Source organism: Thamnophis sirtalis, unplaced genomic scaffold, assembly GCF_051295495.1.
Source record: "Thamnophis sirtalis isolate CommonGarterSnake01/CBP01778 unplaced genomic scaffold, rThaSir2_p1.2 scaffold_2, whole genome shotgun sequence".
In the NCBI taxonomy this organism is placed as follows: Eukaryota; Metazoa; Chordata; class Lepidosauria; order Squamata; family Natricidae; genus Thamnophis; species Thamnophis sirtalis.
In genome coordinates this window covers 86,565,082-86,590,413 of record NW_028261382.1, presented here as the reverse complement: position 1 = coordinate 86,590,413, position 25,332 = coordinate 86,565,082, and the positions used below count along the sequence as shown (strand labels likewise).

The 25,332-nt window shown below is 42.3% G+C and overlaps 1 protein-coding gene across 3 annotated transcripts; it reads right to left on the bottom strand.

The window, feature by feature from the left end:
- Positions 1–2,355: 2,355 nt before the first annotated feature.
- On the bottom strand, positions 2,356–16,565 carry TMEM218 (transmembrane protein 218). Of its 3 annotated transcripts, XM_087706307.1 has the most exons (5): positions 16,521–16,565; positions 16,366–16,393; positions 12,913–13,030; positions 10,144–10,246; positions 2,356–5,231 (listed from the first exon to the last, which is right to left on the bottom strand). In XM_087706307.1, exons 3-5 carry the CDS (start codon positions 13,020–13,022, stop codon positions 5,094–5,096), a joined length of 351 nt encoding a protein of 116 aa, XP_087562433.1. In that variant the 5' UTR covers positions 13,023–13,030; positions 16,366–16,393; positions 16,521–16,565; the 3' UTR covers positions 2,356–5,093. The 3 variants fall into 3 exon arrangements, with proteins under 3 accessions (XP_087562433.1, XP_087562434.1, XP_087562432.1); XM_087706308.1 differs by lacking the exons at positions 16,366–16,393; positions 16,521–16,565 and adding an exon at positions 15,914–16,021; XM_087706306.1 differs by lacking the exons at positions 16,366–16,393; positions 16,521–16,565 and adding an exon at positions 15,910–16,004.
- Between the last annotated feature and the right edge of the window lie 8,767 nt (positions 16,566–25,332).

Sequence of the window (25,332 nt, the reverse complement as noted above, 5' to 3'; positions counted from 1 at the left end):
GTCCTATGCTGAGAAAATAAAAGCAAATCAATGGAGCATGTCTGTCTCCCCAGACGCTCTTTCTCGGACCATAGGGTTGTGAGACGTAAAACAGAGCTACTTGACAAATTGCAGCAGGAGGCTGCAGAATTAACACATTTAATTAAGCCTCTCAGGGCTCAGGCCAGCAGTATACGCTGTTCAAACAAACAGAGAAGGAAAGAGCTGAGCTACCAACTTTAGCATCCTTAGGCTGGAAAGACGGTAAGAGTATGTTTTCCTTGGAGGTCTTGTGAATAGGTCAATGAGATGAGATTTCCCATCAGTATTATCTCTTCCCCCATCAGTGAGAATTACTGGTTAGGGCAAACACTTATCCAAAAAGGATAAAGAAATTAGACACACAGAAATGTGCTACTCCAGGGGTCTCCAACCCCCCAGTCTTTGGACCAGCCCTGGTCTGCAGTATGCCGGAAACCAGTCCACACAAACAAGCGAAGCCCCATCCACAGGATGCAGGCAGCACGCAAAATCACCCCACCTCCGGTCCGCAGACGAACCTCTCTCCACGGAACCTTTCCTGGGTGCCAAAAGGTTGGGGGCCGCTGTGCTCCTCTTTGCATTGACCTCAGACAGTGGCCAAGTGTGTGAAAAGGACCTCATCACAGGCGCCCATCCTAACAATGAGCTGTGGTGGCACAGCGGTTAGAACACAAATTTGCAATCTAACTCCCTGCTCATTGCTAGGAGTTTGATTCCGAATGGCTCAAAGTTGACTCAGCCTTCCCGCCTTCCAAGATTGGTAAAATGAGAACATAAATTGTTGGAGGCAACCTGCTGACTCTGTAAACCCCTTAGAGAGGACTATATGCGCTATGAAGTGATATATAAGCCTAAGTGCTACGGCTAACATCAAGCACTGAATAGGGTTAGGGTTAGGGTTGGTGTTGTCCTTGGTGTTGTCTCAGCCACCATTTTTCAAACATGGAAACCAAATTAACACCTGTGAGGAATATAATTCTAACGGTTGGGTTGGCAATATATAAATCATGTAACAATGTTGTACCTGTTTCTTTAAATCATGCTGTAAATGTGATTGGTTGCTGTTTCCTCAATCGACCATAGGATGGAGCCAGAATCACTGTTAGATGCTGATCTGATCTGAGTGTTTGGAAGCTGAGGCTGTTAGAAGTGCTATATTGTGATCAACGTGAGCTATTGTAAGTTTTGCAACTGCTAGCAAACTTTGTGTACTTATTATGGACTATGTTATTTGGATTATCCCTTAACTGAAAGATGTTGATGACTGATTGTCTTAACCGTGTATGACTTGGACTGTTTGATGGACTCTGATACCTCTATTTCCACGAAAGTAAAAACCTACTTAAACTGAAGTGTCTCTGTATGCTGGTTTGTGTGTTCTCCAACAACACTCTCACAACGCTTTGCTGAAAGTACTCGCTCTCCCAACGGGGAGCTTACCTAACAACACCCACTGAGTCAAAGATAGCTTCTGCCCTACACATAATCATCTTTTGATCTTGTTCCTGCCATTGTTTCAGGATGTAGAATGGATGTAGTTCAGTCAAATATAGACCTAGGCCTGAGTGAAGTTGTCTGTTGTGGCCTGTGGGCTGCTGGCCCCTCCAGCCGCTGAATCAGATGAGGAGGCGGTGTGGGAGTCAGGGCTGGCATCAAGGCAACCTGAGACCTCCGAGGGGGAAGAGAGAATGGAGTTGTGAAGAGATGGAGACAGAGGTGGAGCCTAGGCCATCCATCAGCCTTCAGATAGAGCATCAACAGCCCCCAGGTCCGGAGCTGGCTGATGAGGAAGAGGAGGAATAGCTGCGTCCAGTACCTGACATGTGGATGCTAGAAGGCAGAGGAGAGGAGAGCAGTGGAAATCTATGAGCCAATCCTTGGGACGGAAGAGCTACCGCTGCTATCGAAGCCCCACCCTAGCTCTGGGGATAAAAGGCAGGGGGCAGAGATGAATAGGTGTGGCAGAGGGAGGGAGGGAGAGAGGGGGGGGAGACAGACAGACAGACAGACAGACTGCTGGTGTTCCTAATAAAGGGAACATTTATTTAACTACAGAGTGTTTGGGAGCTGGGTGAGAACACTGTCTCTTCAAACTTCCTAGAAAAATCATGCTCCCTTTATGATTTTTAATCCCAACATTAAGCAGGTTAGGCACTGTCCAATGGACAGTCGTATCAACAGAGGGAGCTGCCTCCTTCAGTGGCATTGGGACCATAATATTATAGATTATTATACAGGTTGACGCATTCCAAAAATTCAATATTGAAAACATAACTGAGAGCCAGTTTGGTCTAGTCCAGCGGTTAAGGCATCAGGGTAGAAAGCAGCAGGCTGTGAGTTCAATACCTACTTTCATTGGGTTATTTGTAAAAATAATAAAGGCAGGATACAAATAAATAAAATTAGATAATTGATATTTATTAATGAGTAACTGTAATCAATAATACAATTATTATTGTATTATTATACTAATACTTAAGACTTAACAGTATACAGAACAATCAAACAATAAGCAATTATAAGGAATTCATCCCCTCCAAATATTTGAGGCTTGTAGCATATAAGCCAATTAAATCAGCAAGTTAATAGTCAATGAGAATTTAAAACATTCGATCCAACATCAGCAAAGAAGGGAGTTCAAAGATGGGGAAGAAGATTACAAGAAGTGATTCACTTCAATAGAGCATGCAAAGAGATTATCCTTAAGTGGGAAAAGTAGAAAAATAAACCTTTAAAAATGCAACATTAAAGCTTCTTGGAACATCAAAACACCTAGTTTTAAAAATTTTATTCTGTAGAAATGGAAGCAGTTTTGTAAGAACACCGCCATGTTGGTCTGTAAAAATATTGTTAAAAATGAAATTAGATGAACCAGGATCTGCGGAATTTGTGATGCCTTGACGCCTCCCCCCCCACTTGGGTTTTTATGGCTTTCCAAGTCACCTGATGCCAATTAATATGTGATATGGAAGCACCATTAAATCTATTTCAGGAAGCTATCCCTGCTGGGTTTTTAAGTATTCCTTCGTTGGCCAATTACTTTCCCACTTATTTCTCTTGTTAAAAAGAAGGTTCAGCTATTTTAAAATTATCCTTTCAGGTTTTTATTATTATTATTCATTCCCAGGGCAAGTTTCTAATGAAGTTAGGAAATCTTATCTATAATCTTGTTAGAAAGATTGACCATCTCCCATCCCACTTTCATTAAGGGAAGAAAGGTAGATGAGGCCTTTTCTCCATTTCAAGTTTGTTCGCTTTACTCCATGTTAAAATCATTCTGTGATTAATAGCACCAAAACGGACACTGGAATTGCCTGAGGACGATGAGCGAACAAGAGGATCAAAGCAGAAGCAGAGACCCTGAAGAAGTAAGTAGAATATTGAGAAAGAGATCTAATCTGTGTCTGAAATATCCTGCACAGTGGCATACAATAGTAACAAACCTATAGAGACCGTACCACGAACACTGAGCCATCATTAAGGTTGATGTAATTCCACAATTTTGCAGATTCATGATCTAAATATATGAAATTCATTTAATTTCATTCCATTTGTGTACCATCTAATGTCTCAATGACTCCTGATTTATAATCCTAATTATAAATCAACAATTAAAAACATTCATGATAAGTAATGATCCACAAAATCAATTAAACATCCATAATAACATAAACAAGTTGAATAATAACATAGGATTTGCTACGTTTGGCTTCCACAGTCTATAATTCAACAGATCTAGAGACCTTATGCTTATGATCAGGACTAAAATTATGCGACACAGGTTGTAGTCTGATAAATATACAGGGTATTTTTATATTATTATTATTGTTGTTGTTATTATTTTGCATATTATATTAGCTAACTTTGAGTATTTTTAGTGGGAAGGCAGCACATTTAATTTTAATATTTAATGTTAAAAATACAGTTATGCCTCAGCCCACTGATTTCAATCTGTTTATGTTTTTAATACTTGGTGGCTTATGCTGGTTAGGGATTATGAGAATTGGTCCAACACACATGGATAACATTAGACTATATAAAGTCCTGGACATCTCATTCATGGAGAATAATTGCAATTAACATGAATGGGATTTTAGAAATGCATTCATGTGAGGCATGCTAACATGTGAAGTCCAGAATCCAGCAGAGCAGCGTTTCTCAGCCTTGGCAGCTTTAAGATGTGTGGACTTCAACTCCCAGAATTCCCCAGCCTACTCTGAGTTGAAGTCCACGCATCTTAAAGCTGCCACGGTTGAGAAACACAAAAAGTTACATGGCTATTATCTGACATCACTGTTAAGGCACTACTTTCTTCTTTGTGTATCATGGCAGACAGAGAGCTGAACATTATCTCTGCCAAACAAATCTGTTAGATGTAACCATCGGAACAAATATATGATATTGGTTGGCTCAACTATGATTTAGCAACACTGATCATCTGTTGGTGAAGAAAAATGATCTGTTTCAGTTTCGTCCTCCTGGAACAATTTGTCCAAGAGGCTTCTCAAAGGGATTCATTAGCATCTCTCACCTGTATTACACAGGCGGAGTAGACAATAAATAAGCCCTGGGGGATTCATTAAATTAAATCCAATAAATACAGAAAGTACTAAAAAGAAATTCACAAGTGAAGTTTCACCATACAGAGCCTGGAGGAAAACAATCTGGTTACAAACCAGATTGACGTTCAATCATTTCATGCGAATGCATTTTTATTTGTTTAATACAGTCTTCTGGCAAATGGGCAATTACCAATACTGCAACACATGTTTATGGGATTGAATCAGCACTATCTGAACTGTTATACAAACACATCTTCATACAAATACATTTTCAATTAACCAAAGTTAGAACACAAAGGGAGGAAACAAACTTAATATTCAAGATACATTTGGTTGAACTCGTTCTACTGTATCTGAAACTCGAAGGAAACTCAAGATACCGTATTATACAAATTCTGTATTTGTGAACAATACATTCTGATCCATAGAACTGAATCTTGTGTCTTCGGTCACTGGAATGGGAAATGCTCTTGGGGCCAAAGCACCGTCGAGGACTCGCAGCCAATTATTCTAAGTGCGGGATCTCAAAGGTTTGGCATACACAGGTTGCAGAAGATGGTGAGTCAGAAGCAGAAAGAGGCATCCCAGGAAAACCAGAGTTAAAGCGAAGAGCAGGATGAAACGGCCAATGAAGAAGGTGTCTACAATCTGAGAATATAATATCGTAAGTCACAACTGCGGCTGGAGATCTCTTCGGCATTAGATGGCATTAAGTTGAAAGAGTGCTACCTGTTGCATCAGTATTGGCAGGAACTAAAGCTCCCTGCCTATTTTCCTGACAACTGAGATGAGTTGGTTGGAGACTTGAGAGCAGGGCTGTGCGAAGAAGAGCAACTACAATGATGAAAGGTCTGGAGACTAAAACATATGAATAACGGTTGCAGGACTTTGATTTGGCTACACTAGAGAAAAGAATAATAGCAATAGCCATAGCAGTTAGACTTATATACCGCTTCATAGGGCTTTCAGCCCTCTCTAAGCGGTTTACAGAGTCAGCATATCGCCCCCAACAACAATCCGGGTCCTCATTTTACCCACCTCGGAAGGATGGAAGGCTGAGTCAACCCTGAGCCGGTGAGATTTGAACAGCCGAACTGCTGAACTGCAGTCAGCTGAAGTAGCCTGCAGTGCTGCATTTAACCACTGCGCCACCTCGGCTCATATAGAAGAAGGACCAAGGGTTAGCAGGATTCCAGTATTTGAGGGGCTGCCACAAAGAAGAGGGGGTCAAATTATGTTCCAAAGCACCAGAGGGCAGGACAAGAAACAATGGTTGGAAACTAATGAGAGAGAAGCAACCTGAAATTAAGGAGAAACTTCCTAACAGTGAGAACAATTAACCAGTGGAACAGAAGTTGCCTTCAGGAGTTGTGGGTCCTCCGTCACTGGAGGTTTTTAAGAAGAGATTGGACAGTTGCTTAACTGAAATGGTATGCTTGAGCAGGGGGGTGGACTAGAAGACCTCCAAGGTCCCTTCCAGCTCTATTCTGATTCCTTTATGGCTCCTTCACTTTGGGGAGGCTTACTTGATATTATTGCACTAGCCTTTCTGAGCCGGGGGTGGTGGTGGTCCTATTCTCCCAGACTTTTAAATCCTTGGTGCCTAAATCTACTTTTAGTGACTATTTTCTTTTTTTTAAAAACAGGGTGCTTTTATATTTTTTTGCATTGCTTTGATTTTACTAATTGTATTCTTTTTTTTTTCAAATTAGTTACTAAAACACAACTGAAATGCAGCACATAAATAAGCAAAATAGAGAAACACTATGAACAGAAAAGCCCTTCTGGATATGGGCAAAAACCTATTAAACCTGCATTCTCTTATTCTAGCCAATCATATCCTACCAGGAACCCACAAGCACAAAGATGGACAACAATGGCAACTTTGTGACCTGTGGACTTCAACTCCCAGAATTCCTGTGCCAAGCAGGAAATCGGGGAGTTGAAGTCCACAGGGTGTACACTTGGCATAGTTGGCCACACCTGTGCAAGCAGGACCTCTTCTGGCTCCAGTTTCCCAATGACGTTTTGCTTGGCCTCCTAATATTAAAATCAGTCTCATGGGTTTGAGGGAAGGTTATGCGCCTAATAGGTGGAATTTGGAGTTCCTTTATATAATTTCGTTCGAGCTTCCTATTGAGTTAGAACAGAAAAAAGAACAAATACGCAAAAATGAATTTAAAAAAACCAAGGAAATATCCAAGGTGAAAATAATTTCAGACTCCAATATAGACTTGATTACAGGCATGTGTTTTGTGTTCTAGCTACATTTCACTCCATCTGGCCTGGCCTGGTCACTCAGAACTTTTGCAGCAACTATGGACAATCTATCTAAAATACAGAATGTATTTATATTTTATATTTCTTAACCATTCATCCTCTTATGATGTATTTACAAGCCAGGGCAGAGGGGGATAAAAGGGATTAAAAACTGTTGTCTGCACACAAAAGACATACAAACACGCCAATTCATGCTTCGAATATGGAACGTACGGTGCAAGATCCAATTTGCCCTTACCCCAACAAAGAGAGAATGCAAGAGCAATGCACAAATCAACTCTTCAGCTTCTGGGCCTCCATGATCCTCTGTGTTGTCAGTGAAGTTTCACAAAACAAGATTAATGCAAGTTTGACCTCTCCTGGCTACAGGACAAACCTCCTGTGGGTGCTATGTTTGCTCATTCAACAAGCTTTACTTTTTAATTAGCCAATTAGCACATTGTGGGTGCTGAAAACTCTGTGCAGGCATTATCGATATTCTATTGTGCTTAACCTCCTGCTGAAATTAACTCTAAAGATACCCCAAATGACTCTTCTATAGCACTGCCCTCTCTCTCAACCCACATATTCTGGTGCCCGCTTTCCATTGCTATTCCTGGTTCTGAAAACCGAGGAGAGGCATGAAGGGTAGATTTATTCTTGTTTCTAGACCAGTGATGGCGAACCTTTTCAGCACTGAGTGCCCCCCCCCCCAAATATTATCAGACTTGATGGGTGTGTATTGTTTGCCACTGTTACACTGAATTAGACTTAGGAAACATGGAACAATCTAAACGAAACTAAACAGATGCATGGAATTATTACAGATGCTTTTCCTTCGGAAATGACCTTGACCTCCTTTGTGGAGAAGGGCAGCATTGGCTGTCCCTTAAATTGAGGAGCTGGATAAAAAGTCCTTCGGAAGGTACCGTAACTCCAGCTAAGGCAGCTGTCTGTGTTGCACAAGTGTGCTGATGGAAGAGCTGTGCAGGAACACGGCCAGGCAGGAGCCCTGCAAGAAGCCCAGCACTCCCGTCATCAAGGAGAGAAGGACAGAAGAGCTTCAGAAGGAGTATAGAATTTAAAGAATTAGGTCTGGGAAATATCTGAGAAACAGGAATCAATTGCCTCCAAAGTTGATCTGAGAGAGAGACACGCAGCTCTTAATAAAAATTCAGACTGCTTTGGAGGGTTAATCTAGCAGCAGATAAAAGTCTAGAGGAATATTTGATTATTGGTGAAATCTGCTGGAAGCATCAGCTACGTTAGTAAAAGTGTGATTTATTGGAAAAAGGTAGAACTATACACGGCACTAAAGAAAATATGGGGAGGGGGTTAGGATGCCCTCTAATAAGGTAAAAGCAGAAGCCAAGGATCTGCACGTAGAGGAAGAAGAACCAGCTCCTGAGATCAAAGAAGAGAAGTTGTGTTCATCACAATTAAGGTTCAAATGAAATCCTTAGTGCTCCCTGAATTTGGGTGGTTTACTTGTGGATATTTCACATTCTGACTAGGTAACACTGCTCTTTACTGCCATTTATTATGGAACTTTGCTTGTTTTTTTTATAAAAGATGATGGATCTTATTTCTAGATTTAAAAAATAGTATTTATTTAAAAACAAATCTGAAGCACAGAGGGTTAACAACTTTTCAATGTGGAAGATTTTTCTTTTTCTTTTAGAAAAACTAATAAAGCATCCATTTTCCTATTTCAGGGGTGTCAAACTCAATTTCATTGAGGGCCGCATCAGGGTTGTGTTTGACCTTGGGGGGGTGAGTGTGGGTGTGGCCAGAGGGGGCATGGCCTGCTCTATGTCACTCATGTCGGAGGTGCCTGTGGCAGCCCAAGTGCTCTGCCAGCGAAAACAGGTTCCCAAGCTCTGTTTCCGGCTGCAGAGGTCTCCTGCAACCCTCTGCCAGTGAAAACAGAGCTCCAGAGGGCCAATTTCGCTGGCAGAGGCACCACGGGCCGGTTCCTCACTGTTACCAGGGTGGCCCCAAGGGCCTTGAGTTTTCCCCCGCTGTCCTATTTAATTGTAGGATTAGTTGTCTGAGACTATGAGAGGCAAGTCATTAAGTAGTGGCAGATATGGGAGAGTCCCATAAAAGGAATAGCACTGGCTTGAAAGAGCAATGGAAAAAAAAAATAGAATTCATGAAGGGTAATTTTCATAACTTGCTGCAAATTATAGCAAAGAGCACTGGCTTTAAAGAAGTTCAAGCGAAACCTATATTGGCTGACCCTAATAATAAACAGCAGCCATAACGGCTAATGAAAATTTTATATTCAGAGACAATATTCAACTGAGTGCCAACTATTAGTAAGCAAAAATAAGGCAAAGTCATTAGTCGTTATTAGTCTGACCCGCACCAGATTTGTAAGGCAGATGGAATAGAATTTCAGGAGACAGGAAGCAGGAAATAGTATGAATCCAAATCAAAGCTTCAGAATGCAAATGTAATTTTGTGGCCCTGTTGAAGAATGTTTTCATCAAAATAAGAAGAGAGCTGAAGCATAAAGTTTAACAAGCAGTTTATAACTGAAGTTTCCTTTTTAAGATGCCACAGGCTTCTAGAAAAGCAAGGCACTCTCTGTATCTAATGGGAGGGGGGGGAATTCTATGACTAATACAACATGGAAACACATTCCCTTTGCAAACAAATGTTAGTGTAAAAGCATTTCCTCTAACCTAATAAGATGAGCAAGCAAGTCTTTGTAATCAATGGGAGTCCTCTAGTGCCTGCTTCTGATCATAGAACAGGAATTCAAACAACTAAGCCAGACGGCTTGGTCTTTCAGTTAAACCCGATAAACAACCTTCACTTTTAACGTCAGGCTTCTAGATTTTCAGGCAAGCAAAATAAGTTCCTTCAAGTATTTTTGATTTTGCTCAAACAACTCATGATGAGCAATTGCTTCGTTTCCCTTCTTTAGTGCCCAATACTTGCTTCAAATCAGGATCCTATCCTTGAGCCCTTAGCCTGCCATAAATTCAATCTGATCCAAAGTATCCACCTACTCTTAGTCGGAGGCTTTAATGCCCGACTGCCAAGCCGGCCCAGAGCTTCTAATACTTGAGGCAGCACTAACATTCTAACTCTGGTTCTTGCTGTCATCACCTCCAGCAATGTTTCCCTTGTCCTGGCAGCGGTTGGGAAACAGGCAATTAACTCTCTGCTTGGGGTGATGCATTTCATTCAGCCTATACTTAGCCCATGTGCTCAATCAGCTCCAAGACTGCGTTTGTCTCCGTTTCATCAACAGCTAAGACAGAACACGTTGATTTGCAGTTGCTTTTACCTTGATTTCTGTAACTGGTGCTGGAATCTTGCCAGCTCGAGGAAAAAGCAACAAGGTTAAAGTGATGATCACAGCAGCAAAGAAAACCGGAATGACTGAAAACCTAGAGAAATAGAAAGTCAATGCAGAAATCATCACAGCATTTGAATACTAGCATCTCTTACTTGTATGTAATCTACATTAGTTCTTGCTCATAAGCCAAACACTAGATGTACGGGAAGTCCTTGACCTATGACAACGAAGCTCAAAATTTTCACTGTTAAGCAAGGCAGTTGTTAAGTGCATTTTGTCCCATGTTACGACCTTTTTGCCGCAGATGAGCAAATCACTGCAGTTGTTAAGTGAATCATGAGGTTATTAAGTGAATCTGGCTTCCCTTGTTAGAAGCCATCTGGGAAGGTTACAATGATGATCACAGAACCCCAGAACAGTGCAACCTTTTATAAATACACTATATTGCCCAAAGTATTCGCTCATCTGCCTTTCCTTACATATGAACTTGCTGTAAGTGACATCCCATTCCTAATCCATAGGGTTCAATATGACGTCAGTCCACCCTTTGCAGCTATAACAGCTTCAACTCTGGGAAGGCTGTCCACAAGGTTCAGGAGTGTGTTTATGGGGATTTTTGACCATTCTTCCAGAAGCGCATTTGTGAGGTCACACAGTGATGTTGGACGAGTTTACGTGTCCTACCACTTCGTGGCTGAGTTGCTGTCGTTCCCAAACACTTCCACATTCTATTAAGACAGCCGACTGTCTTAAGACAGTTGACTGTGGAATATTTAGGAGCGAGGAAATTTCATGACTGGATTTGTTGCACAGGTGGCATCCTATCACAGTTCCACGCTGGAATTCACTGAGCTCCTGAGAGTGACCCCATTCCTTCACAAATGTTTGTCAAAGCAGTCTGCATGGCTAGGTACTCGATTTTATACACCTGTGGCCATGGAAGTAATTGGAACACCTGATTCTGATTATTTGGATGGGTGAGCGAATAGATTTGGCAATATAGTGTATAAGACAGTTGTCAAACACTCACATTTTGATCACATTGACCATGGGGATGCTGCAACGGTAACAAGTTTGAAAACTAGACATAAGTCACCTTTTTAAAGTGCTGTTGGACTTTGAGTCACTAAATGAAAAATTGTAAATCAAGGGATTCCTGTATGTCTTTACTTCTGTTAATAAAAAAAAGATAAACTCTGGGGTTTCCCTTTTTCCCCCTTCCAGCCATGACATAACATCTTCTGTGAACCCTAAAATTACATTAGAAAGCAGAACAAGAGCCATCAAGTCCAAGAAAGGAAAAGAAAGAAGGCACAGGAAGTGCCTGGCATCAGATTATAAGATGGTTAATTTAACATTTAATTACACATTCTCATATTTATTATGCTTCTAATCAATTACTGAAAATCCGCAACTCTGAATTGATTTGGGGAGGAGCTGTCTTTATGTCAGGGTAATCTAGAAAATGACTTGCCATGTCTTATATTAAGTAACAACATATCTGTCAATTTTCATTTCATGCAACTTTTCAGAGTACCTTTCAATAGTAATCTCTCTTGCAGAATCTCATTATTTTTTGACAACAAAGTACAATTTTTTTTCAAAAATTTCTTATGCTTTCATTTAAACAATATTAAAATGAGGTGCATTAAACGTCTGGTTTAAAAAAAGGAACACCGTGGTTCTTTAAATTTTAGTAGTCACCTTCAGCATTACAAGAAGTAGTTAATTCAACAACTTCCTAACCTTGTATACTATGAAATACTTACAGCAACCATAAAAAGCTCTAGTTTGGCTGTTACTGAAATGCTAAATATGCATAAGCAATGTCAGAATGCTCCATTCACTTGAGAAAAATTGACCTATTACTGAACAACTGATTATTAAAGGCTTTATACTCTCCTTGAAATATCTTCTCCAGATATTCACAGAACAGTTCACTAGCAAGTCAGAATGAGGGGAAAAATAGAAAGTGGAGTTTGCTATGTAGCTATAGCATAGAGCAAAGATGTTTGAAATTGTATAAAAGCTTTGCCACTTCAAAGAAAGCTTTACATGTGACACTAATACAAAGAAACAATGCCAGATACAATGAAGACAATTCACAGAGGACAACGGGAGCATTAATGAGAAACAGCAGGTGCCCAATAAGAGAAATGATTCTGTTGAAAGGATTGAATCACCTTTGTACACAGGTCAGCAGGTCAATAGTTAACATGATCAAGTGGGGCCATTCCACTGGCCCAGAAACCTGCAACTGCAGTGAGGCAGGCTGTGTAAAATTTCCTTCTAAGGGCCAGGCAGTCTTTCATCACAGCATTTTGCTACAGCCAACTTAAGAGCACAGAAATTACATTCAACAGGGGGAAAAAACAGAACCTGGTGAATGGGCAGAAGAAATGCTGGGGAGGCTTCCTGGAGACTGGATCATACTCTGCATATCTAAGAGCTACTGCCCTGACAGGTAAACATGATCATGGATCAACATTAGGAAATTTACAGAGCTAACACTCCAGAGAGTTGAATGATCCAATAAAAAAATTAAAAAAACACCTCGTTGCTGCTCAGGTTACCAGCGCTCATCACCATGAAAAGTCCCTCTTTGTTGATACCTCATTTGTATTATATGTTAGGACAATTCAGGTTAAGAATCGCCAGCATTTGCACAAAAATCTCATGTTTTCTTAAGCTTTGTTCTGAAATTCATTCGAAGAGCAGCTTCCCATCCATTTATTTTGCCAGTATTAGAGATCTTACCTAGCAAGTCCAGAAGCTCTGGATAACAACAGGCAAAGCAGTAAAGTCAAAACCCAGACCACTGCCAAGATGAATACTCCAGGCCCAACTCCAAGTATTGTACCAGTCATCCTTTTCTCTGAAAGTTCAAGAAAAGTTCAAGAAAGTTTCAAAAGCTGGTTATTTTTATTTAATGTATTTAAATTATCACTTCTTTTTCCATCTATACCAATACCCCTGTTTCCCAAGCTGCATAGCAACTACGGAGGGAAATAAACCAAGAGATGCCACTCTTCTTTGCTGCTTCATTTACTTAGGTGATGTGCTACTATTCCTGTTCCTCCAGGAAGCACTGGGTCGCCTAGATCAGGGGTCTCCAACCTTGGCAACTTTAAGACTTGCGGACTTCAACTCCCAGAGTTCCTCAGCTGTCCCACAAGTCTTAAAGTTGCCAAGGTTGGAGACCCCTGGCCTAGATGGTTCACACACGTAAAATTCTCCCAGGCCTGTGAAAGAAGGTTAATCAAAACCAGGTAATACATCGTGGCTGAAAGACAGGAAGAAGTACAGGCAATCATTAACTTATGGTCACAATTGAGCCCAAAACTTCTGTTGCTGAGCAAGACAGTTCAGTGAGTTTTGCTCCATTTTACAACCATTCTGTCTGTTGTTAAGTGAATCACTGCAGTTATTAAGTGAGTAACATGGTTACTAAGGCTTCCCCATTAATTTTGCTTGTCAGAAGGTGCAAAATGTGACCATGTGACACTGCAATCATCATAAATACATGCCAGTTGCTAAGCCTCTGAATTTAACCATAGGGATGCTCCAATGGTCGTAAGTGTGAAAACCAGTCATAAGTTGATTTTTTCAGAGCCACTTAACTTTAAGCAGTCACTTTCAATGAATGGTTGTAAGGGGAAGTTGTCTGTTGCAAAAATCTGCTAATTCTTAGATGGCAGCAAGAGCCGAGGTGGTGCAGTGGTTAGGGTGCAGTACTGCAGGCCACTTCAGCTGACTGTTATCTGCAGTTCGGCTGTTCAAATCTCACTGGCTCAGGGTTGACTCAGCCTTCCATCCTTCCGAGGTGGGTGAAATGAGGACCCAGATTGTGGGGGCAATATGCTGACTCTGTAAACTGCTTAGAGAGGGCTGAAAGCCCTATGAAGCGGTATATAAGTCTAACTGCTATTGCTATAGCACATGGTCTGTTCATGTGGATTTTTGCAGCCCAGCTCTACTCATCTGGAGGAAAAAGCAGCCCAATGGTTGTATTCTCACATGTTATCTTATGCATGATTCCCAAATAAATCTTCTGAATCTGCACAATGCACTGTACAGCGTAAGACTAAACAAGGGTTGTTGCATTCACGCAACATGGTAGTGTACCAAAAGACAGCTGGCTGATCTGGTGTATCCAACTCTACATGTTAAATCAGTGTTTCTTCCTGCTTTTAATCATGCCCATTAAAGGGGAAACACTTCTCAAATGCAAAATTCATTTGTCAAGTCTTTGTAAACAATAGGAATCCTCTAGTGCCTGCTTCTGATCACAGAACGGGAATTCAAAAGCGGGGGGGGGGGGGGGGGGGGGGGGGGGGGGGGGGGGCTTGGTCTTTCAGTTAAACCTGATAAAAAACCTTCACTTTTAACATCAGGCTTCTAGATTTTCAGGCAAGCAAAAGAAGTATTTTTGATTTTGCTGGGAACAACTCATGCTGAGCAATTCAAAACAAGAGCTGAAGCATAAAGATTAACAAGCAGTTATAACTGAAGTTTCCTTTTTAAGATGCAACAGACTCCTAGAAAAGCAAGGCACTCTCTGTGTCTAATGGGGGGGGGGGATTATATGACTAATGCAACATGGAAGCACATTCTCTTTGCAAACAAACCTTAGTGTCAAAGCATTTCCTCTAACCTAATAATGTGAGCAAGCATTCTTTTTGAGCCTTCTTTTTCCAGCTTAAATACTTAAGTTTTTATAGCTGGTTCCCCCATCCCCCATGCCTGGGGATAAAGAGCCATTTACTTTCAGATTTTAATTTCATTTTCCTATTGCCCAGATGCCTCTTGTTGCCTTTTTGACTTCTTTAGATAAGACCCAGCACAAGCTTCACAAATGCACAATTCATTTGGCAAGTCTTTGTAATCAATGGGAGTTCTCTAGTGCCTGCTCCTGATCACAGAACGGGAATTCAAACAACTAAGCCAGACGGCTTGGTCTTTCAGATAAACAACCTTCACTTTTAACGTCAGACTTCTAGGTTTTCAGGCAAGCAAAAGAAGTCCCTTCAAGTATTTTTGATTTTGCTCAAGCAACTCATGATGAGCAATTGCTTCGTTTCCCTTCTTTAGTGCCCAATACTTGCTTCAAAACAGGATCCCATCCTTGAGCCCTTAGCCTGCCATACATTCAATCTGATTCAAAGGATCCACCTACTCTTAGTCGGAGGCTTTAATGCCCGACTGCCAAGCCAGCCCAGAGCTTCTAATAACTTGGGCCACACAACATGGCAGTGCACAAAAAGGCAGCTGGCTGATCTGTGGTGGATCCAACTCTTAGGTTTGAAATCCGTGCTCTTCCTGCTTTTAATCAGGGCCGTTAAAGGGGAAACGCTCCCAATTTCCCAAGCGGCGCCCGTGGCACAAAGAGGATTAAAGCAGTGCTTCTCAACCTTAGCAACTTGAAGATGTCTGGACTTCAACTCCCAGAATTCCCCAGCCAGCATTCGCTGGCTGGGGAATTCTGGGAGTTGAAGTCCAGACATCTTCAAGTTGCCACGGTTGAGAAACACTGGATTAAAGGACAAGGTTTGAAGGAACCATCATTGCAAATCTAGCAGGCAGAGACCATCCCGGTCGAAGCTTCCCCGGTGGGATTCCTGCCTGCCTTAAAGCAAACTATAAAATTCTTTTTTTTTGTTGTTAAGGATCCGGTCACGAGACAGAAATAACATCAATAAAAATAAAACGGTGAAAATAAACGAGCGGAGGCCTTCCGCGCGTGACTGGACCTACCTACCCCTCCCCAAACTCCTTGCCTTCCGAAAGCGTGCAGTCTTAAACCAATCCGGGGAACGCTTTGAACGGCATATCTCCCGGGAGAGCCAATAAGCGTTGGTCTTGCTTCTTCACCGTCGGATCGGATTGGCGGTTGCTCGGGGCAACCCGAAGCCTCGCGGAGGGAAGGGGCAGACGGAGAGAGAGCGCGAACGCGCCCTCCTGTCGGCCGCCTGCCTACGGATTGGTTCAGAGAAGGCGTGTCTGCGCCAATCGCCTTCGCCCCTTCGGCATGACATCATCGTCTCCCCCCCCTCTAAATCTGGGATTGTGATTTAAGGGGGGGGGGACGGGGGGGGGGGAAATCTGGCCGGAAAATCACTTTGCAGGATTTCAAATGCGGATCAAAGGTTCGCCCTTCGCCTTCTCTCTCTCTCTCTTTAAGAAGAAAAGTTGTTTACGGTATAAACTTACGTCTTTTCCTGCCCAGTTCTTTGCTCACCTGGTTAAAGAAACACAAACAAGCAGAATTTAATGGCAATGAAATATGTGCTAATTTTGCACTCAGGATTAGCTTTAAAAAAACACCACCACCACCCACCAAATCCTGGTAAGTCAAAATGAAGCACCTGCAAGAACAGGCTGCAGTAACAGAAATAACAAAAAGAACAGCTCTCTTTCTCTCTCTCTTTCCAATTGGTGTAGATACTATCTGTATAGTGTTTAAGGCAGTGTTTCTCAACCTTGGCAACTTGAAGATGTCCGGACTTCAACTCCCAGAATTCCCCAGCCAGCGAATGCTGGCTGGGGAATTCTGGGAGTTGAAGTCCGGACATCTTCAAGTTGCCAAGGTTGAGAAACACTGGTTTAAGGTGTTTAATAAATTAGAATACAAAATCAGCAACATGAATAGGTGGTTGCCCCTTCTTCCCCTGCCCCCCCCCCCGTCAAATTTGCAAAACAGATTCTCCTTTTTGGGGAGGGCTTTTGTTAAATACTTGTGCTAATTGGGATCATTCTTCAATTATTATTTTTTTCGCCCCACTTTGGCAAGAACTTGGTTGGGCGGGCGTGTGTGCATGTGTTAAAAAATGTTATAAGAGGAAAACATCTCACACTTGTTTTGCTTGCTTATTTTCAACATTGGAGAACATCTAAAATAGAAACACTTGTAATATCAGCTAGAGAAAAATGCCATCTGTCCTTTCTTTTCCCACTTCAGATACGTGTAAGGAATTGCTATCCTTCTGGTTTGTTTTAAACTTCATCAGAAGATGTTTAAATCATAGGAGTTCACGGGGAGTTGCTTGTATTCTCTATATCAGTGGCCCACAACCTTTTGGGCACCCAGGACTGGTTCCGTGGAGAGAGGTTTTTCTGCGGACCGGAGGGGTATCATTTTGTGTGCTGCATGCATCCTGCGGATGGAGCTTCACTGGTTTGCATGGTTTCTGGCATGCTGCAGACCAGTGCTGATCCACAGACTGGAGTTGCTCTATATTATCTCCAGGCCTTCTCAAAATAGAATTCACTTTCTCCTTCTTGCATTTATCAATTGCTTGTCGCTAATCACATGTGAAATATATGCTACTTGGAGTTGATGAAAGAAATGTCCTTCTGGGTTCAGCTCCAAGTGGGGAAAAAGAACCTGGAGACATGGAGGCTGCTTGGAAAGATGGTTTATTGGTGGACAGGACCACATGGCTTGAGCCCTGAACAGAAAAGATGATCACATGCTTCAGTGTTGGTGGAGAAGAAGAGAAGGGCTGAGGGAGGGGCTTGCTAGGCTTTTTATAACCTGTTCAGTCCCACCTCTCTGTTTCCTGTTCCTGTGTAAGAAATGTATTCTGATTGGTTGTCAGACTCCCATGGGGCCATGCATGGGCATCTCTCTGGGCTCTATTTGAATCCAGGTTTGGTTGAGTTCTCAGATGCCATGTGGTCAGTTGAGTGAAGGGCCAATATTATCATGCTTTTAATCCCATCCTCCCTGCAGCTGCAGTGGAGAAGTCTTTATTATGTAAAATGGACTAGCTTGGCCTTCTTAATGGCCCATTAACAGTGGGGATGGGCAGGAAGCTACAGGCAACTATTCTGTCTTTTAAAACATGTTTCTTTCTTTTCATATCCAGAGAAATATTCTGCCTTTTCAATATTTCCTAGGATATTTCATTTTTCTGGGAGAGGGCTGAATGATAATTTCCCACAGAGTAGAGGATACAACAGTGGGAGAACAGTCTGGGGCTTCTTGGACGAAATCTGGGACCAGCCATTTAAGATATAAGATGCTGGACTAAATAAAACTTTGATATGATACAGGTGAACGGCAGAGCCGATGGCAGCATAGACATGGAAGGCATGGAACATGGATGGTTGAATCATTAGCAACCATATTTTAACAGCTGCAATCCAGCAGATGAGCAAAAGAAAAATATAGATTTATTTCATATATAAGGAACCAAAATAGAGCGATAATCTTTTATTTTATGCCCACTAAATACCCTCTGATCCTTAGGGCAGATTAAACCATAGAGCAAGAAAAACATCATAACTGTATAGATAAAAGTAATAACATTTAATACAACAAAGCAACAGAGGAAAATTGCAATGAAACCCACATCAGCCTGATGAAAGAAATGTCCTTCTGGGTTCGGCTCCAAGTGGGGAAAAAGACACTGGAGACATGGAGGCTGCTTGGAAAGATGGTTTATTGTGGACAGGACCACATGGCTTGAGTCCTGAACAGAAAAGGTGATCATGTGCTTCAATGTTGGTGGAGAAAAGAGAAGGGCAGGACTGAGATGCTGAGTCCCTGGTTTTATGCCCTCTGATCTTGAGCTTGTGTTCTGATTGGTTGTCAGACTCCCATGGAGCCATGCAGGGGCAACTCTCTAGGCTGCGTTTTGAATCCAGATTTGGTTGAGTTCTCAGATGCCATGTGGTGAGTTGGGGCCAATATTATCATGCTTTAGTCCCATCGTCCCTGGAGCTGAAGTGGAGAAGTCTTTGTTATGTAAAGGGACTAGCTTGGCCTTCTTAACGGCCCATTGACAAAGTGGGGATGGGCAGGAAGCTGCAGGCAGCTATTCTGTCTTTTAAAACACGTTTCTTTCTTTTCACATCCAGAGAAATATTCTGCCTTTTCAATATTTCCTAGGATATTTTATTTTTCTGGGAGAGGGCTGGGTGATAACTTCCTACAAGCCAATAAAACAAATGTTTTATTGCTCTTGGGAAGACATACAGAATTTTGGGTGCTAATACTGAAGAGGGCCCTTTTTGTCCATTTATTTGTTCTCCTTAGGGCCCTTGAAAATGTCCTCAAATGAATATCTCTGAATTTATAGGTAAATAAATGTCTGAAATGGTATAGGGCAGGGATGGCTAACCTTTTCCGGAGCAAGTGCCCAAAGGGTGCATGCACATGTGCCCAACCCCCCAAAATGCAATGCACGCATACATGCGTGCCCCCACCACCCTGCACATGAGCGGCAGAGACCCCACGACCAGCTGGCCAGTGGGAGACGCACGTGCAGTGGAGCTGAACTAGGGTGACAGCTCGTATGCCCTGTGGCACGCGTGTCATAGGTTCGGCATCACAGATAGAGGGTTTCCTACCGCAGGAGGGGGTTGAACTAGAAGGCCTCCCAAAGCCCCTTCCAACTTTGTTAGTCTACATTCTATATTAGCAAGTTGAGATGTGATTTTTGTCACTTCGTTGTTTAAGATTTAAGATTTAGTTTATTTGTATGCCGCCCTTCTCCGGGAGGGACTCAGGGCAGCGAACAATTCAAAAGGGGGAAAAGGGGATACAAACACAATACACGTAGTTAAAATACACAAGAGTCATACAGCCATACATGTCGAGAGGGGAGGGGAACTCATCAACCCCAGGCCTGCCGGCACAGCCAGGTTTTGACGGCTTTCCGGAAGGCCTGGAGAGGGGTGAGGGTCCGAATCTCCGCGGCGAGTTCATTCCAAAGGGCCGGAGCTGCAACAGAGAAGGCTCTCCCCCGGGTGGTAGCCAGATGACATTGGCTGGTAGACGGAACCCGGAGGAGGCCGACCCTGTGCGATCTAACTGGGCTATGGGAGGTAATTGGCAGCAGGCGGTCTCTCAAGTACCCAGATTGCTTGGCTGTTCTCAGGCAGATCACTTCAGCCATCAAGTGGATTTTCTAAAGATAATTGGACCTAAAACTATTTAGAGCTTTCTCAGTCATGCCAAGGATGTGTGATAAAATTGAGGAACCCCACTCCAAATCTTTAAAGGAAGACGTTTCTTCTTTCACCCAAATTGCAGCAAAGAAGAACACAGGGGAGGAGAAGAACCCGAGAAATCTGCGAAAGCATCTCAGCTATGAAGTGTAGAACTCATTATACATTCCAGATTAGCAACTTCCTTCCTGAGCGATCACTTAAGAGTGAAAACATTCTACCGATAAACTTTCCCATTAATGCAGCTTTCCTCTTGATTTGACTGCCAAAATTATTGGAACATAAGCTGATGAAGCATCTCATATTTAGAGGGTGGGACTGTAGTTCAAAGGTAGACCAGGTCTGTATGCAGAAATTCACAAGCCTTTGCTATTTCGGACCTTAAAAATATGCTCAAGCAACAGACGATTGGATTGACCTTTGAAGAACCAATGTCTTGAAATTGAAACAGCAGACAACCAGATTCAGAATATAGTGATCTCCTGATGCCTTCCTTAAATTGCAAAATTATAATTTGTTGCATCTATTTTTCCCCCATCTTCACAGTTACATTGATAGTTACATTGGTGGTGTCAAAACTTTAAAAGTTAGTATATATCATTGAGGCATAAAGAGAATGGGTAGAGAACCTGGGCATAAAAATTACATCCCCTATACTTAAAGCCTGCCTGTGGCCAAAATGATAGGGGGCCAAAGTGTTTGTGTGTTGAGGGGGAATACTGGGAAGATGAGGAGAAATAAAAATGCAAGCAGAATTCATCATGATGATGAGGTCCCCATAATTAGGGCTAGCTGCATCTCCCTAAGAGACAGGGGTGGGTTCCTGCCAGTTCTAACCTCTTCTATAGAAGAGGTTCCACAAATCTACAGTGCCGTTTAGAACCGGTTCCAGCTCCCTCCCCCCACCCGTCCACACATCATCAAGATGAAGAGCGAGAGGAGGAATTCTGGGAATTGGAATCCACAAGTCTTAAAGCTGTCAAGATTGAACACCCCTGGGTTTTTTTTTCTAAAGGGTTAGGGGTGCAAGGATCTTGTAACTTGATAGCTTTAAGACTTGCGTGCTTCAAATGCCAGAGTTTCTGAGCCAACATTTTGGTTGCTAAGCAAGAGTGTTGTTAAGTGAGTGTCACCACATTTTACAAGTTGGCCACGCCCACCCATTCACATGGCTGGCAAGCCATTCCCACTCAGTCACATGGCCGGCAAGCCACTCCCACCCGATCATATGGCCGGCAAGCCACTCCCACAAAGCAGGCCACACCCACAGAAGAGGTTGAAAATTTTTTGAAACCCACCACTGCTAAGAGAGATTGTGTGCTGAAAATTGGCTCTTAACATTTCCACCTCAATAGAAACTCTGTGTAACAATCTGGCATTCTATAGTTTGCAATGAAGCACAGACAAGTTTTGCAAATGTGTTTGAACTTCAGGATCAAGACTGAGTTGCAGTTTTGTTTCTCTTAAGTCTGAGATAGTTTTATTTGGTGACAATGAACAGTTTGAATTCATTTTTCCCCAACATTTCATGGTGTCTCCAGGGCCATTTTGGTATATTTGGAGGCTGTCTTATCTCTTGTTTTATGCATGTTGGGCCATGTTGCATCAACCAGAAATGGCAGTTAAATGGCATGTTCAAAAGTCCCTGATCTCAAACTACTTTGACAACACTAGTTTGATTGGGAAGGAACAAAAATCATTGGTCATACCAACACCCATCACACACATGAATTTATTGAAGCCTGGTGTTCTCCCAAAGAAGCAATTACTGAGCATATTGATTTAGATGCAGCATATGAATCTTTAAGAAACCAGATCATTCAAAGGACCAATCAACAAAAGAACCAATCAGCTGCTCAGAATTTAAATACATCTTCAACCAACCAACCAATCACACGATCAACACAAGACACTGGCACACAAGACTTATATAAGCTAAAGAGGAATAGGACAAGAGAAGCCCAATGATGATGTTATCTACTCTGGTCACGAAACATTCAGAAACTAAATTGAAACAAGCTTGAAGAGCAAACCTCTGCCAAACTCTAAAACCTGACCTACAAGTATTTTGTATTATGTCAGAACTACATCTTGGTGTCAGCGTTCCAAATACCATGTAGATTGTAGAATCAAATCAGAATTGAAGCCAAAACTATGCTTAAAGTTCTAATTTAATAAAGCAGGCATGTTGGCACATAGCTGTGGGATCCCAACTCTGGAAGTTACATCAGAATCCCACCCAGTTAAAAGTTCATGATCTTGTCCCCACACCCACACAGTCCATCACATGGGCCAATCTCCTTCTTCCACGGTGGCATCCATGCCCAGCTTCTTCCGGTCAGGTATACTGGTGTGGAGACAAAGGATGACCTTGGCTTCTAGCAAAGAATGAAAAACAATACATTCCAAAATCCTACTCCTTCTAATCCCCCCTCCCATTGACTATACGTAAAGAAACAGCATAATGAAATAAGAGAAAGTGTGGCAGGCCAAAATTCTAAAAGGAATATAAATGCAGGCCTGACACTTGGTTCAAAATCTTAACCAATTCAACCAGGAGTGTTTAACCTTTGTCGCTTCTCTTGCTGCAAATTGCATTTGTATCTGGCCTGCAGACATACAGCCCCTAATCTGAGACAACCATTCCATTGGGCTAGACTATTAAATGGGATATAGGACAGTGGTGGGTTTCAAAAAATTTTCGAACCTACTCTGTGGGTGTGGCCTCCTTTGTGGGAGTGGCTTGCTGGCCATGTGACCTGGTGGGAGTGGCTTGCTGGCCACGTGTTTTCTTTCTTTCTTTCTTTCTCTCTCTCTCTCTCTCTCTCTCTCTCTCTCTCTCTCTCTCTCTCTCTCTCCCCCTCTCTCTCTTTCCTTCCTTTTGTCTCTCTGTCCCTTTTTCCTTTCATCTCTCTCTCTTTCTTTTTTTATTTCTTTCTTTCTTCCTTTCTTTCTCTTTCTCTCTCTGTGTGAGTCTCTCTGTGTGTGTCTGTGTGTGTGTGTGTGTTTGTGTGAGTGGTGGGTTTCAAACATTTTTGGAACCTCTTCTGTAGGTGTGGCCTGCTTTCCGGGTCCACTGGTGGAACCTCTTCTAACCGGTTCGGTAGATTTGACGAACCGGTTCTACCGAACTGGTGCGAACTGGTAGGAACCCACCTCTGATATAGGAGCAGGATATATGCCATGACGATGATGAAGGTAGTGCTTTGCCATTCTTGCTTTGACAGAGCACCACGATTGCACGATCATCCCATTCCTATTAAGTTGCTTCCTCGTCTGTCTTCCAACCACCCTCTGAATTTGGTGCAGTGGAAGTGAAACAGACTCCTCCTAGATCTGGATGATTCACTTAATCTAAAACTGCCAAATATCCATTTAACTATGAGCAATTTATCCTCCCCGCTGGGTGAATTTGCCAGTACTTCATAAGAAATGCCCCGAGGGACTGACTGCCTCATAAATGCTAATATTAAGACAGCTTCAAGAATAAGTCTTTACTTTGTGAAAATGAAAGATTATTTTGACCTTTTTTCAAATTTACACAGGCAATGAATTTCTCTGTTGGATAGATAGTTCTTTTAATTTAAAGTTCTACTCCCTAAAACGAAGGATATCAAGTTTCTGAGTATCAGGTCTGGAGATTTTGACTGCAGTTTTCTGAAGACCAACCCTCTTATCATCCTCTCTCACTACAATAAGAACCCTGCCATTGCAACTGAACGAGGAGCCAAGCTCCCTACTACAGGCTGAATAGATGACACCCATCTCTAAAATCCTCAAATTGTATTGTGACAACAGTTGCAGACAGTAAGGAAGATGACCTTGACAGAGATGCAAGCTCTGTTACCAAAGCGATGAGGACTAAAAAATACCGAAAGTCCATAACAGGAAGATAGCGGTAATCATAAGCAGTTCAGACAAATTGTTCCCTAATTTACAGGAGTATAAGAAAGCAACAGCAATAGCAGTTAGACTTATATACCGCTTCATAGGGCTTTCAGCCCTCTCTAAGCGGTTTACAGAGTCAGCATATTGCCCCCAACAACAGTCCGGGTCCTCATTTTACCCACCTCGGAAGGATGGAAGACTGAGTCAACCCTGAGCCGGTGAGATTTGAACAGCCGAACTGCAGAACTGCAGTCAGCTGAAGTAGCCTGCAGTGCTGCATTTAACCACTGCGCCACCTCGGACAGGAGGTACAGCATAAAAATTAAACTTTGAAGATTCTGATGATATAACTAATCTCAGTAAAAGTAGTTTTAGTCTTTTTGTGGAACTGATTTTTTGGTTTATGTACAGGGTTGACAACAGTATTATGCAGGAAGTCATCTGATGGATTCAGAGTCCAAACATCACAGGGTTCTTTCCAAAATGCCTCCCTGCCTCCGCAGGATTTATTCTTTTTGTACAGTTTTTACAAGCAAAGCAATGAGCATATAGCAGCAGCATTGTCATTGGCATATTCTCCTTGTCAATCTCTAAGAACATCCCACCCAGGGTGGAGTCTCACATATCCAGATGGCTCCCGGTACTGCCTGGTGAAGCTAGTTAGGTGAGCCCATAGGTTAAGAGGTAAACAGCTACTGAGATCATGGCAGTGTGCTGCGCATGTCTTTACGTACCCTTTCCTCTATCCCTACACTCTTCTACGGGTACAGTATGATTATCTACAATGTGGAGACTTTGCAACCATGCAGTGGTTTTCACATTACACTGGATACATGTAAAATCTCTGCTACGATCATGCTGTATTTATGCAGAACCAGCTTTTCGGGAGTATCATGTAGCCCGGTGACATCCAAGATATGGTGATGTTTGATTCAGAACAAGTCTGCTCATCACTGTCATGTGCTCAATAAAAAAAGCTATCAGGTGGACAAGGCTACTGATACATAGATAGTTCTTCCAAGTGATCTGTATGTTTAGTTTTATTAGAATGAGAAAGCTAGGAATGTTTAGCCTTGACAAAAAAATATATGATGTTATCGAGGAGCACAGAGATGGCCTTGAAGAAGAAATTCAAGCATCCACTAAGCCCAGATTGATAGGAGGGGAAGAAGAAACTCAAGATTGCCCCACCTTGATTGTCTTTTGTATAAGAGGGGAGAACAGGAACCTCTAACAGGCCTTCAGGAGTCTCTTATTATTCCCTATAGCAAGAAAGAAGGGTTACATTCATTTGTATGATGTCTGTTTCCTGATCTCTTCCTTTGAAGGGCAGAC